Source organism: Heterostelium album, assembly GCF_000004825.1.
Source record: "Heterostelium album PN500 unplaced genomic scaffold PPL_scaffold10, whole genome shotgun sequence".
NCBI classification, from domain to species: domain Eukaryota; phylum Evosea; class Eumycetozoa; order Acytosteliales; family Acytosteliaceae; genus Heterostelium; species Heterostelium album.
The window spans coordinates 992,889-1,007,505 of record NW_008805072.1 but is presented as its reverse complement, the minus strand read 5'-3'; the positions used below and the strand labels follow the sequence as shown (position 1 = coordinate 1,007,505).

At 32.4% G+C, this 14,617-nt stretch overlaps 7 protein-coding genes and 1 non-coding gene across 8 annotated transcripts; 3 read left to right on the top strand and 5 right to left on the bottom strand.

Moving 5' to 3' along the window:
- Positions 1 to 140: 140 nt before the first annotated feature.
- On the bottom strand, positions 141 to 211 carry PPL_12426. The gene has a single exon. It is a non-coding gene; the product is annotated as a tRNA-Pro (tRNA).
- A 495-nt stretch (positions 212 to 706) lies between these two features.
- PPL_12425 (uncharacterized protein) lies at positions 707 to 1,737 on the top strand (the record flags this gene model as incomplete). Its single annotated transcript, XM_020583158.1, has 4 exons — positions 707 to 931; positions 991 to 1,146; positions 1,251 to 1,683; positions 1,730 to 1,737. The coding sequence occupies 4 exons, from the start codon at positions 707 to 709 to the stop codon at positions 1,735 to 1,737; spliced, it is 822 nt and encodes a 273-aa protein (XP_020429345.1).
- A 62-nt stretch (positions 1,738 to 1,799) lies between these two features.
- Positions 1,800 to 4,744, top strand: PPL_12424 (WASH complex subunit 5; the record flags this gene model as incomplete). Its single annotated transcript, XM_020583157.1, has 5 exons — positions 1,800 to 2,109; positions 2,207 to 3,865; positions 3,942 to 4,095; positions 4,173 to 4,526; positions 4,597 to 4,744. 5 exons carry the CDS (start codon positions 1,800 to 1,802, stop codon positions 4,742 to 4,744), a joined length of 2,625 nt encoding a protein of 874 aa, XP_020429344.1.
- A 236-nt stretch (positions 4,745 to 4,980) lies between these two features.
- PPL_12423 (uncharacterized protein) lies at positions 4,981 to 6,110 on the bottom strand (the record flags this gene model as incomplete). The annotated part of the gene is made up of 4 exons (XM_020583156.1): positions 4,981 to 5,074; positions 5,328 to 5,674; positions 5,757 to 5,851; positions 5,942 to 6,110. 4 exons carry the CDS (start codon positions 6,108 to 6,110, stop codon positions 4,981 to 4,983), a joined length of 705 nt encoding a protein of 234 aa, XP_020429343.1.
- A 207-nt stretch (positions 6,111 to 6,317) lies between these two features.
- PPL_12422 (CTAG/PCC1 family protein) lies at positions 6,318 to 6,804 on the top strand (the record flags this gene model as incomplete). Its single annotated transcript, XM_020583155.1, has 3 exons — positions 6,318 to 6,421; positions 6,500 to 6,625; positions 6,705 to 6,804. The coding sequence occupies 3 exons, from the start codon at positions 6,318 to 6,320 to the stop codon at positions 6,802 to 6,804; spliced, it is 330 nt and encodes a 109-aa protein (XP_020429342.1).
- Positions 6,805 to 6,877: 73 nt separating this feature from the next.
- On the bottom strand, positions 6,878 to 7,947 carry PPL_12421 (uncharacterized protein; the record flags this gene model as incomplete). The annotated part of the gene is made up of 4 exons (XM_020583154.1): positions 6,878 to 6,925; positions 7,089 to 7,222; positions 7,289 to 7,435; positions 7,521 to 7,947. 4 exons carry the CDS (start codon positions 7,945 to 7,947, stop codon positions 6,878 to 6,880), a joined length of 756 nt encoding a protein of 251 aa, XP_020429341.1.
- Positions 7,948 to 8,160: 213 nt separating this feature from the next.
- Positions 8,161 to 9,360, bottom strand: eIF5 (eukaryotic translation initiation factor 5; the record flags this gene model as incomplete). Its single annotated transcript, XM_020583153.1, has 2 exons — positions 8,161 to 9,134; positions 9,204 to 9,360. 2 exons carry the CDS (start codon positions 9,358 to 9,360, stop codon positions 8,161 to 8,163), a joined length of 1,131 nt encoding a protein of 376 aa, XP_020429340.1.
- Positions 9,361 to 10,240: 880 nt separating this feature from the next.
- Positions 10,241 to 14,089, bottom strand: PPL_12419 (MFS transporter; the record flags this gene model as incomplete). The annotated part of the gene is made up of 3 exons (XM_020583152.1): positions 10,241 to 10,270; positions 11,026 to 11,819; positions 11,920 to 14,089. 3 exons carry the CDS (start codon positions 14,087 to 14,089, stop codon positions 10,241 to 10,243), a joined length of 2,994 nt encoding a protein of 997 aa, XP_020429339.1.
- Positions 14,090 to 14,617: the final 528 nt, after the last annotated feature.

The following is a 14,617-nucleotide window of genomic DNA, read 5'->3' as shown; positions in this document are numbered from 1 at the left end:
TAATTTTAAATCCAAAATAATAAATTCGAATTTATTATTTCCAGCTATATAAAAAATTCGAATTGTTTATTATTTCCGTGAAATTGATTCACTACTTACCGCAAGCGGTAAAGGAATATTTCTTTAGTGAATAAAAGATGGGGCTCCACCGGGAATCGAACCCAGACCACTACCACCCAAAGGTAGTATTGTACCATTCAACTATGGAGCCTTTGGTGAATATTGTGTTCAATGTTATGTTTTTTGTTTTGTGTCATTATGATAAAAAACTTTTATCACTATTGAATCAACCATATCAATAAAAGAACTTTTCTTTAATTTTTAATACAATTTTAGTTTTGTATTAAATTTGAAAAATGTTAAAAAACAGAATGAAAACTTCTTTCCTTTTTCAAAATATCTATTTCTTAGGTTTTAATTTTCAGCCTTCAGATTATGCATGAATTTTTTTAAAAAATTCAAAACATTTTTTAAAGTGATTAAAAACAATCACAAAGAATAGCAAATTGCATTAGATAAATTTATACAGGTGTATAACAATAGTTATTATATCTACTATCTTTTATATATATCTTTGATCAGAAACATAAAATCATTCAACAAATAGACATTTATAAATTTTAGTTTCAGAACAGAGCAGTAGAGTTGCTTTCTGAGTAATAATAATAATAATAGTTAGTTTGCAAATAATAATAGATCAATAAAAATGAAAGACTTTTTAGGAGAAGGAAGTCAAGCAGGACAAACATTGCTCAGACTTGTCTCCCGTGGAAATGCAATCATTGCAGAGATGTTGCGTCTTAGTGCACACATTCCACCGACATTCAAACTTGAGGACAGAAACGATCGACTTAAATACTCTGATATCCTCATGGATTTCCGATATCTCTCGAATCCAGATTATTTTGAAGCTAAAATTGAAGATAATAGAGTATGTTTATTTTATACTATGATCATATGTTTAACAAATTTATTAACAAACAAACAAAGGAATTGGTAGATTTAGAAGCAGAGTTTAGAGAGAATCATCTTGAAATATTGGTTCGTTTCTATCATCTCTTTGAAAGTATCTATAAATACATCAAAGATCTCGAACATTATTTGATAGATGTCGAGAAAGGTTTCTATATTCATTTAACAATTGAAGTAAGTATCCATGAAATATAATAATAGCAACAACTTCTTTTTTCTTTAACTAATAACCTTTATATCATTATTATTATTATTATTATTGTTATTGTTATTATTAGGCAATTCTAATGAATGGTGATGGTAAACAATTGGTATCAGAAGCAATCTATTTGTATGGTGTTATGTTGATTCTCATGGACAACTTGATAGAGGGACCTGTTAGAGAGAGAATGTTGATCTCTTACATGAGAAACAAGGGTCCAGTCGATTTACCATTTATCGACGATGTTTGTAAGCTCTGTAAATCAACCGGTTACATTCCGGGTGCACCAAAGCGACCAAACAACTATCCAGAGGAATTCTTTGCACGTGTACCAATCTCTCAGAATGTCTTATCGATGGTGGTCGGTCGTCTAACTTCCGATGACATCTACAACGGTGCTCAATCATTCCCACATCCAGATCATCGTAGTATTGCTCTTTCCACTCAAGCAACGATGCTCTACATGATCCTCTACTTTATTCCAGATATCTTGCATAATAAATTCGTAAGTAAAACAAACATGCATCTGTTAACACAATATATATATATAAATAGAATATTAAAATACAAACAAAACAAACAAACTAATTAAACTATCTAAACAAAACAAAACAAATAGTCAACAATGAGAGAAATCGTAGATAAATACTTCCCTGATAATTGGGTGATTGCATTCTTCCTTGGATTTACAATTGATCTTTCAGTTGCATGGGAACCGTACAAAGCTGCCAGAACTGCACTTGCAAACACTACCACTCCACAAAACATAGTTTATCAACAACAAAAATATTGGAAGGATGTAGAAGTATTAAACAGACAAGTAGAATCTTTGTTGGTTGAAGGTCTTCTCGTAGAGGAATATATTATGGACAATGCTTCCAAGATTATTGGTACTCTTAGATCTTGTAATGCTACAATTCGTTGGATTATGTTACGTAAGTATAATTAATATAGATACACAGTTAATATCATTATCTTTTATGGATGTTAATCAAACTCTTTTTTGTAATCCGTTTTTTTAATCTAATATAGATACAAATGCATCAACAAAGAAATTTAGAGATTTAGTTAATACAGGCTCACAAGATGATGTGCTACAGTTGTTGTTGAATACCGCACAGTTGGAATTTGTTTTCAAGAATATATTCCAGTCATTGTTGGATACAAAGGAGACTAGATGGGAGGAGAACAAAAAGTTAGCCACCGATTCAATGAATGAGCTTGCAGAGTATTTCAGTGGTGAGAAAGCATTGACTCGTGTCAAGAAGGACGAAAACCTCCAAAAGTGGTTCGCCGATATCTCTGTCAAGATCAACGCACTCGACTATGTCGATAATACATCGACCGGTCGTAGAATTCAACAGTTGAGTCAGGCACTCGAAGAGGTTGAACAGTTCCAGCAGATCGACTCGTCGATCCAGGTTAAGCAGTTCCTCATCGAGACTAGACAGTTCCTTACAAAGATGATCAAGATTGTCAATATCAAGGAAGACGTTCTTGTGAATCTCGCTGTCTGTGCAGATATCTCCTATGCCTGGGATATCATTAACAACTATGTCGAGCAAATGCAACGTGGTATCAAATCAGACCCAACCTGTGTATTGAAACTTCGTGCCACCTTCTTAAAGTTGGTGTCTATTCTCGATCTTCCATTGGTAAGAATTGCGCAGTGTGCATCGCCCGATCTCATCTCTGTGTCAGAGTATTACTCTGGTGAACTGGTTGGCTACGTCAGAAAGGTATTGGAAATCGTTCCAAAATCAATGTTTATCATTTTGAAGCAGATCATCGATATGCAGACCAACTCTATTAAGGAGTTGCCAACCAAGATCGAGAAGGAACGTCTTCGTGATTTCGCACAGTTGGATCAACGTTATGAGTTGGCAATGGCTACCAATGCCGTGTCTGTATTTACCGAGGGTATCTTGGCAATGGAGACCACCCTGGTCGGTGTCATCCAAGTCGATCCGAAACAACTGTTGGAGGACGGTATTCGTAAGGAATTGGTACTTCAAATCTCACTGGCAATGGACAGAACACTCCAATTCAGAAACGAAAAGAAAGGAGTCGATGAGCTGCAACCACGTCTTAGAGATCTCTCCAATATTCTCGATGGTTTCAGACGTTCCTTCCAATACATCCAAGACTATGTGAATATTCAGGGTCTGAGAATCTGGCAAGAGGAATTCTCACGTATCGTAAACTACTATGTCGAACAAGAGTGCAATCAGTTCCTCAAGAAGAAGGTCTACGATTGGCAATCGTCGTTCCAATCGGTTGCTATCCCAATTCCAAAGTTCCAACCAATCGATTCCTCTGTCAATATGATCGGTCGTCTGGCACGTGAACTTCTTGGACAGACATCCTGTCGTACCACTCTCTATCTCAATCAAATAGGTTGGTTCGAACCAACCACCGGAAAGGAGTTGGTCGGTATTAACACTTGGTCTTTGCTCCAACAGAGTGTTGGAATTTTCGGTTTGACTGGTCTTGACAGACTCTATTGCTTCATGATGGTCAAAGAACTACAAGTATTCGTTGGTCAAATTCGTCAGCTCGTTGAGAAGAGTCTTAAAGGATTCATCTCTGAATTTGAAGATTCCCTTAGACCAACTTCATCCATTCCAGATAATCTTCAACGTTATCAAACTGCACTTGAAAAGACAAAAGGATTATCTCCAATATTTATTGGTATGTAATATTTAATATTTGTTAAATTATTTTAATTATCTAAAAACTAATTGAATAATAATATTACTGATTATAGATGTTTTGACAAAGATTGGTCAAATACAATTAATTAGAAGACAAATCTCGAATCAATTGAATTTCCACTGTAAAATAGATAGTAATATGTTATTCTGTGCATTGGATGCAATGAATACTTCTTTAATTAATGATATTCAAGCTCATTTCCAAAGGTAAGTAAAGAATACTAGTCAATATTAAAAATATATTTATACTAACATTGTATTATTAAATAAATAAATAATTTTAGACCAGAAGTAGCACCATATCCAGGTGAAGATAATACATTATTATTTGATTTGGCAGAGTATTTAGATACTGCTGGTATTAATGATCCATACACAAAGATCTATATTACCACTATGCCTCTCGATGCCTTCCCATGCCTATTGTTCTTATTTGTTTTGTCACAAGTTACCAAGTTCCAATGGAACAGTAAACTATGTGTAATGCAATCAAAGAAACCCAAGAACAGCTACGATTGGACTCCATTCATCGTTGGTACTATCACCATTTTGAAACAATTCCACTCACTCCACACTCAAAAGTTCCTTTCATTCTTGGGACAATATATCAGATGTCAAATTAATGTTGCTCTTGCAAAGTATGTAACAAAAAGAATTTTCTAATTTTATCTTAATACTAATCCATATCATATCATTCAAAAATAATAGTCCAAAAGATAATAAGGATGACGATTATCCAGAAGAAGTTATTGGACTCTTAAGATTCTTGGAAGATTTCTGTAAATACAGTCACACCGAAAGAAAGATGGTCTATGGTTTTGTACCAGCCTATATTTTTGATTACTACAACCAATAATCAGTTCCAAAATAATAATAATAATAACAAAGCACTTTCACTCTTTATATTTTTCTGTGTTACATTTAAAATCCGATATAATAAACTAAACCAAATTAAATTAAATCAAAGCTATAATATTATCTTCATTTATATTAAAATAATTATTATACATTCTCCAAACAATATTTATTGATGTTTGATTGATCTGTTTGATTATAATTGTTTCTGGAAGTCCATCGAATTTTTTTTTTGGTTTATCCTTGAATGATTAGAGGTTGTTCTACTTCTTTGTAGAAAATAAATGTTGTGTATAAACCTTTTATGAAATTATTAATAAGAGTAACTAGGCTTATAAATTGAAATGAATAATAACTTACTTATGATTTCCATTTGTGCAGGTTCAATTTTATTCTTGTTGGCGTAGACACCCAGTTGTTTAAGTTTGACCTCATAGTTTTTTTTGTTGTCTTCATAGAACTCTCCAAGATTAGATGCTTCAATGAAGAGCAATCCATGTTGTTTACATAAACTTGATACAATATAGTGAGTGACTTTAATCATTGAATACAACAACACAACAATATTAATAATGATAACATACTTTATAAAAGTTGGGAAATGAATTAGATTATCGGTTACATTCGATCCATCCTTCATTGAAAGTTGATATCTACTTCCAAAGAATGTAAATATATCGGAATCAAAGTCGATATTGAAAAGTGATGATTTTATACAGGGTAGACCAGAGATTACTTTCTGTGACTTGTACCAGATCGCCGAGGAATCTGGAATGATGCCAAAGAAGTAACCTCCATCTTTCAATCGTGAGCTGACATTGTGTAAGAAAGTATTCGCATGACTCAAATCAGAGAATGCTTTTTGCATTCCATCGAAACAAGTCACAATATCAAACTGTATATCTGGTGCTAGTTCTTTATCAACCGATCTCTATAGATTATTATTTGAACATATTAGTATATACGAACATACCACAAGCATTGATTCAGTGATTGTTATCTAAATATTTTACCTCTAACAAATCTATATTTAAAAATTGAGCAGTATAAGGACAATTCTTTTGTTGCCATTTAGACTCTGCCTCAGTCAATGCTATTCTATCAGTATCTATAGATTGTGTTTAATGTAAAAGAAAATGTGAATAGTGTTAGTGAACGTCAACTCTATTATGATTATAGTATTATATATTTATCATACCTATACCTATATAACTACCGATCTTTGCTCTCTCCCATTTACCAGTGTCAAGACCGTGACCACAAAACAGCTCTGCAACACTACCATCCTTCTCTACAAGCTCTGATATCAGTACAGTTTTAACCCAATTTTGAAATGCTCTAAATTGCCATATCGGTGTTCTTTGCATATTAATTAATATATTGATTGATATCCAAATTGAATTTGTGAATGAATCAAATAAAGCATTAATAACCTTCAAAAATTGTTGATCATCAAAAAATTAAAAATAATTTAAATCATATTTTTTTTCCAAGATTTTATTTTTTTAAATTTCGGTCAAGCATTATTAATTAATCTGAAAGATAAATATTATATATAACAAACACAATAAAAGATGAATGAAGATGATGATATTATTTTAGATGAAGACGATGACTATAGCGATGAAGAAACAAGAAAGAAAAGATTGGTGGATTACCAAAATTTAAAATTTAAATAGTGAGTAGTTACAACATATTATAACACATTGCTTGTTGTTTGTTATTAACTTTTTTAAATTTATAATATATTTAAAAGCTCTACAGAATTTGATTTCAAAACAAATCAATATGCAACATTTATCATGAATTCACTGGAAGTCGATAAAGAAATTAATTTGAACACATTTAGAGAATATAAAGTTGAAGATACAAAGTTTAAGATGTAAATATCGATTAATAATGAGAAAGAAGCTTGATAACAGTAATAATCCTAATATAAAATGATTTCTATTTTCTTTTAGATTATATGCATCAAACAGTGCCGACGATCTGAGAAGATCATTGAATTCATTTTACGATATGTTGATCATGGTAACCAGAACATTAAATTCCTTCTCGTGAAGATCGAAATATAAATATATTTAATATTAAAGAAACCTATGTACAAACAAGATCAAAAAAAAAAAAATAGTTATTAATGTTGATTTATTATTATTGGCTTTTTATAATCTTTGGTACGATTCTAATTGTTAATGATACACGTATTTCTCTCTCCAGTTCACTACCAATGGGTAGATCTCCTCGATTGGCAACTCTTTCGGTAATCACCTATTCGGTTCACATATCATTGTTAGTGTATTTGACAACAACAAAAATAACCTATTGCAATCGCAAAAAATACATACATCTGTGAAACATTCCTTTATACCATGATAATAATTCTTATATGCCTCATCTGTAAAGATTAACAGTGATCTTGGTTTCAAGAGTAGTGATTCGACTGGATCCTCACCAATAGATTTATAGAAATCAATTAAACCTTATTATTATTTTATATTAACATTCAGTGAGTAGTTATTTCATTTAATATTAACTAGTTACTTACATGTGCTTCCTAGACTCAATATTGTTACACATGGATAGAATAATGGACCATCTTTATGTGGCATTATACCTTGATCATATTGATATTCATTAAGTAGTACATGATTTGGTTTCTTTGGTAATATCGATTGTTTAAATATTGATTCACCTTTAATTTAAAACAAAAGTAAGAATGTAATTCAGTCAACATTAATTAACTTGATAACAAATCATCAAAGATACATAGTACATACATATTCTATCCAACCATGAGGGTAATGTTTCTAACAACATACCATCAGATGATGGATTTCCACCCCAATTCTGTAATCTTCTTCTTTTTAGTTGTGTCCACTTTGATTGATTCTCATCTGAATAAACATTCTTCAAGATCGTTGATTCCATTTGCTCATCTATGAAATCATCAATATAGTAAATACCTTTGATAGATGATTGTGTAACTCTGTTCTTTGATGCAATATCGCAACCATTTATATCAAATACATAACTATTCAAATCTATATACAACTCTACTTTTTCTTCATGTTTCTCTTCAATTAGATTGTCTTTATTGTTATCCTTATTTACATTATTATTATTATTAGAAGCAGCATTCTTTTTGTTTGCTTCAGCTAATGCTCTTCTTTTCTCTTCTTGTAATAATTTATTAAAGTTTATCATTGTCGAATGCAAATAGTTTAAAATGAAAAATTACTGAATCTTTTTTGTAAAACAAAAAAATATATTAAGTTTATTTTAAAATAATAATAAGATTAGTTCAATTCAATATTGAACTACCGGTTAAAAAAAAAAAATTATTTAAATGGGTGGTGTTGGTTGATGATTATCAAGGATAGAAGTGTTGATGTATTATGATGGAGATCAACTACTTGTTTACTCATCTTCTTCCTCTTCATCCTCTTCTTCTTCATCTTCATCTTCTTCATCTTCTTCAGCAGTTTCCAACCATTCGATGAATGGAGCAACAACCTTCTTTACTTCTTTAGCCTTTGACTTGGTAGCCCACTTGATAAAGACTTCCTCGGTAACAATGTCATCATCATAGAGACTCTTGAAAATTCTGACGACCGATTTCAACAACTCTGGATCGGCAGCACAGACGTTCTCCAAACCCATGAGGATACCGTATTGACCATCCTTCTTCTTTGAGATCTTGACGAGCAGTGACTTCTTCTTGGTGGCGGCATCCAACATGTTTTGAGCAGACTTGTTGGCGAGTGCTTCGACGGCAACACGAGCAACATCGTAGCTACGGGCGAGTGCAAACTTCTCTTTGACATTATCGAGTTCCTTGTAGAAATCGTCGTCGGAACGCACCAAAGCCATGACCAAATACTCGACTGGGTCGGTGATCTCGTTGATACCGAGATCCATCATTGCCATGACAACAGCGGTAGAACCACCGATGGCCTTCTTCTTTCTCTCCTCAACGGATTTCTCAGAGGTATCGGTGTACCAGACGACGTCGTCATCCTCTTCTTCGTCGCTGTCCTTCTTCTTCTTGAGATCCTTTGACGATGGTTTGCTTGGAGCTTCGTCGGCTGTGGTTCTTGACTTTGAACCAGAGGTTGCCTTGGGTGGATTCTTCATGATGTAAGCAGCCATCTTTGGCTTGATATCCAATGGGGTCTTGTTTCCACAAGCGGCACACTTGAGATCCATGGTCTTTGATTTAATAATGAACTTGGTCTCTGGATTCTTGCAGCTTCCACATAGAACATATCTTGCAATGAAAGAATCCAAAACCTTTGCCAAAGCATCGACAGTATGCGAACCGTTGACACTGTATCTTTCCGATTCAATATTTGTTTGTGATCCAAGTTCAATCTCAAAGAACTTCAAGATATCTATAGAATATTTTGTTAATGATATATTAATAAAGAATAATAAATATTATAATTAGCATCATTACTTACATTCTGGAGTTCTATCGAGATCTCTTGCGATAGTTGTGAGATTCAATATAACAGTTTTAATACCATTGCCTTTTCCTTCAACTTTGGTTTGAAGTACTTGCATTTTGTAGCGATAGAATGGATCGGTAACAGTACGTGGGATATTAACTTGCGCCATGATTACTATGTATGTTTGTAACGATTGGTGGTTGATGTTTTGTTGGTTTCTTTATATACAAAACTGGTTGGTTGGAATTGATGTGGTTCCTCGTGAGCATAAAACTTTGAAGGAAAAGAACTCTTTTGTTGATAGTTTCTACTAAAATGATTGGGTGTAATACTCCTATTGATTATTGGATAACAATATATGGTAGATGATCTTCCTTAATTGTTATAATAATCTAATAAAAACTAATAATATTTGTAATTGTATTGTTTTAACTGATTACTGTATTATTAATTGAATGTTGTTGTTGTTGTTTGTTTTTGTTGTTGTTGTAAGTATGATTGTTGTTGACCTGTATTTTTATTTTATTTTTTATTTTATTTTTTTATGAAGAATATATTAAATATTAAAAAGTAATAAAGGAAGAAAGAAAGAAAATAAAGATTGCGTTAATTTTTGGTGATTACTTTAAAGTATTTTGTTTTGTTTTGTTTGTTATAAAGAGAAAGAAGCAACGTGACAATGAGAAGAAAGAATGAAGGCACAAATTATGGTTGAAGGATGAAGACTGATGTTTCGATTATTAATATGATTATGGTTGTTGAATAACATTAGAACACACAATATACATATATAATTAAGTTGTTAAAGTGAAAGACGACATAATAGATATAGCAATATAGGAATTAAACGGTTTTATTTTTGGTCTTGAGATTCCGTTTCTGCTTGACAACAACATTAATGATTGTTTGGTTGATGTGAGGTTTAATTAAACTCCAACTAATATATAATTATTAGAATGTAATTTAAAAGAAAATGTTTTCTTTGTTGTTTGTTTTGTTTTTGTTTTTATTATTATTATTCTTCTATCTATCTAATTAAATTTAAGATCTTAAATAAAGTAATTGAATTTTAAATGTTTCTAAATTATTTAAAACTATTTTTTTTGGCTGTTTAGTTTTGATGTAAATTGTTTTGTTTGCAATTCAATATTTATGTTTTGTCTTTGTTGTTTGTTTTTTGGTTTTTTATTTATTTTTTTTATTTTTTCTTAAATAATTCAATTTATTCTTATTTTTTTTTTTAATTTTTTAATTTATTCAATTTGGTGGTGTTTATGTCATTAAGCTGTGGTTGATGAAATAAATTAGGTGAATTTGTTATTTTTATTTGAAATCCTATCTTTATAAACAATTGAAAATTAAAAAATAATTGTTTATGTTTGTTATGTATTTTTTGATTTTATAATTATTTCTTATGATTTGTGTTGTGTAAATGATTTTCGTGAATTTATTAAAATAAATAAATATAGAGGAAATTTTAAGTTAATTAATTCAATAGTGAAAAGAAGTGTAGTGAATTAATAGACAAAGAATTTAAAATATATTATTTTTTTTTTGTTACGAATAAATACAATAATATTAATTATTTGAATTAAAATGAATTGAAAATGAGTGAATTCGACGCTGATAATATCAATTAAAAAACTTTAGTTTTTTTTTTTTTTTTTTCAAAAAAATTTCGCAACTAGTGAACGTTACACACTCATTAAAATTTGGTAAATCATTGAGATCAGTTTTATGTGTATCACACACGTCGGTTCAAAGAACCTAAGATTTTTGCAACCATTTTTTTTTCTTCAAAATTTTTGTTTTCATTTTTTATTTATCACGATACATCCATCTCTTGAAGTTCGTGATAGTCTTGATTTTGAACAACATCATTTTGGTGGTGTTGATTATCATTATCGCCGTATTGATTGTTGTTGTTGTTGTTGTTGTTATCGTCATTTTGTTGTTGATGATAATAGTTGTTGTTGTTCTCTTCAGATTCTCTTGGTGTTTTGTAGAGTGTGAGATGTGCAGATAGTGCCACGCCAAGTAGCACCAGTGCAACGATGGACGAACCTTGCCAGCCGAACAAATCGAATACGACTCCACTGATTCCACTGCCGAATGCACCACCGACAAAGTACGATGCCATGTAGGCAGCGTTGATATAGGAGCTGGCGTTGGATGCGAATCCATCGAGTTCCTCGCGTATCTGTGTGATGATGTGGTTTCTCGATTGATTGGTGATATGACAGGCCTGCACACCAAGATCCAAAATAAAGATACCGGCAATGATACCCGGTAGATGTATTTCAGAGAAGAACAGTATTATATAGCCGATGCAACAGATGCTCAACGAAGCAATCATTAGAATATTGATTGAGAGTCGACCGTGCAGTTTACTGGCGATTGGCGAAGCAATGGCACCGGCCATACCAATCAAACCAAACAAACCAATGAATCCACTACTAAAATCAAAAGGTTCCTCATTTAGTTGGAACGACAGTGTTGTCCACAGTATACTAAACGTGGCAAACACCATACTTCCAACAAAGCAAGTTTGTTTCAAATGTGGTTCCAACTTGAATAGATTGAATATCGATCTTAATAATTGATTATATGGAATTGGATTTTGACTCCCTAATTGATTGATAGATAGATAGATAGTTTAGAAATGATATAAATTGTCAGAATAAAGATTGATTGAGTAGTTTTAGTTCTAACTTGAGAAAACACTTACTTGGTGTATATGGTAAGGATAAGAAAAGAAAGAATGAAATGATAAACATAATTGCAGATGCGAAATAGTAGACACTACGCCAGCCAATAAATTCAGCTGCAATTCCACTTAGGACTCTGGCACCGAGTAGTCCGACGAACAGAGAGGACATGAGAATTCCGATGATGGAACGTCGTTCGGTTGGGGTGGACAGTTCGATTGCCAGTGGTATGGCGATGTGAGGGATGATCGTGGAGCAACCCACAATGAATTGGAATACGATCATCTGGGCAATGTGATAGGAGAGCGCAACACCTATCAGACTGATGCATGTCAGTGCCGAGAGAATGAGGATCAGCTTCTTCTTTGAGATGATATCGCCGAGTGTCGAGATGAAGAGCAGTCCCACAGCATAGCCGGCTTGCACCGCCATGGTGACGAGTGACATCACTGTCGGTCCCTGACTGAATTCCTCGCCAATTAGATTGAGAAGTGGTTGTATATAGTAGAGATTGGAAACACTGAAAAACACAGAGCATGCCAGTAGAAATATAAGCTTCGATCCGATCTTGTTGGTTTCCGATGAGAGCACCGGCCTGGTGATATTTGATGTTGAATGTCCCGACTCTGAATGTGACAGTGAAATGAAAGGAGTAATCTTTCTGGTTGGTGGTGGTTGTGAATTGATTATATATGACGGTTGTTGATGTTGTATATTCGATTGTATAAAATTATAATTTAAACTAGATATATTGTTATTATTATTGATATTGATAATGCTATTGGAATGAATATTTGGTGAAATGGATGATGTCGATATGGATGATGTCGATGAGGTGGAGGTGACCGATGAAGAAGTCGAAGTAGAAGTGTTGGAAGATGCCAATTGTGTTTGTGATGACCCAACAAAAGAGTCTGCTGTGGTATGTGAAGAAGTTCGATGATTATTATTTTGATTATACAGTAGGTTTGGCATCGAGGTGAAATTTTGATTTAGGTTTGTTAGGTTATCTGAAGTTGTTGTTGTTGCTGATGATGACGATGATGTTGATGAGGATGGATATTTTGGCTTTACAATTTTGAATGGTGAAGATGATAGTGAGTTGGGTGAGGTTGATAAAGTAGGAGGAGTGAACGTTGAAACTGACGAGGATGACGATGGTGATGTCGATAATGTTTGAAAGTTACTAAAGTTGTTGTTATTGTTGTTATTGGGTAGCATCTTTCCATTAGCGGCCATTGTCGACATGAGTTGGCTCGATAACGATGAAGATGATGCTGAGGAGGATGGATAGGTGAGGTATTTCTCTCTGTGCACTGGCACAACGTCAACTCCTGAGGAAATGGTTTCGATGTGTGAGGAGATCGACTTTAACTTCATTGCCAGGAGTTGTTTGAATGGCGACACTGGTGGTAGCTTTTTGGATTTCTCGGCGGAGAGATCGTCGGTGTTGTCACGCTCCAGTAGGATATCCTCGAATTCCTCATCTTCCTCTTGTTCATTGCCACCATTCTCACTGTTGAAGCTGCTGTTTAGCAATTGAATGTTGTCCCTGCAACTATCGATACTGTTGTCGTGATTGATAATACCAGGTAGTGTTGTTGTTGTTGTTGCTGCTGCCGGTGAACAAGATGCCAGTACAATATTCTGCTGCAACTCCATTGATCTTGAGAGATTGTTCAGACTTCCAATGTCTCTATATGAAGAGATATGATTCATTCCTCTTTCGACACTCTTTATTCTGTTGGTTATAGATTGATCATTGATTAACAGCTCAGAGTTGAAAGGTCTATGATAGAATTGATCTTCTTCTTCAACTTCTTCAACTTTCTCTTTTTCATCTTCTTTTGCTTCTCTTACTTCAATTTTTATATCTTGAGAATGATTATGATTTTCATTTATTACTTCAACATCTTTATTATTACTATTATTATTATCGTTTTCATTTAGATCTATATAAACGTTATCTTGTTCTAATTTTATATATTTAATATTGTTATTACTGCTACTATTATTTACAAATTTACTATTATTGATTATGTTGGTGTCATAGTTGTCATTCGACTTGTTCAATAGCAGTAGTTGAGAGTTGTCATTGTCATTGTCATCGATAATGTCATCCAGAGCATAATCGTTCGGAGGAGTAACACCTCCACCTCTATCCTCCTCAATATTGGTGAGAATTGTCATCATCCTATCCTATCCTATCCTATCTATTTAGTTATAGTTTGATGTTTATATATATATATATATATCTATATAATACTAATTGTTTAGGTTATATATATTTATTTATTAATGAAAATGGAGAATGCATGCAAACATATAAAAATAATATTAAATTTTAATTATGTAAAAATAAATCTGATTTGTGATAATATTGATAATGATAATAATTATAATTATAATAACAATGATGATTGATTTGTTTTAGATTAGATAAAAATATAGAGATATTGCAATAGAAATTATTTGATTATTTCTTTTTTTTAATTTATTATTATAAAAATAAATAAATTAAAATAAATGTATTAAATAAAGTAATATTAAACAACAACAATGTTGTAATCGCTATTTTTTGATATTGTGAAATTATTATTATTATATAATGAATAATGTATAAATAGTCAAATCAATCAACTATCTTGCGATTATTACCACACTGTTTATTTTTTGATTGATTGATTCTTGGTGTTTTTGTTTTGTGGTTGGTATAAA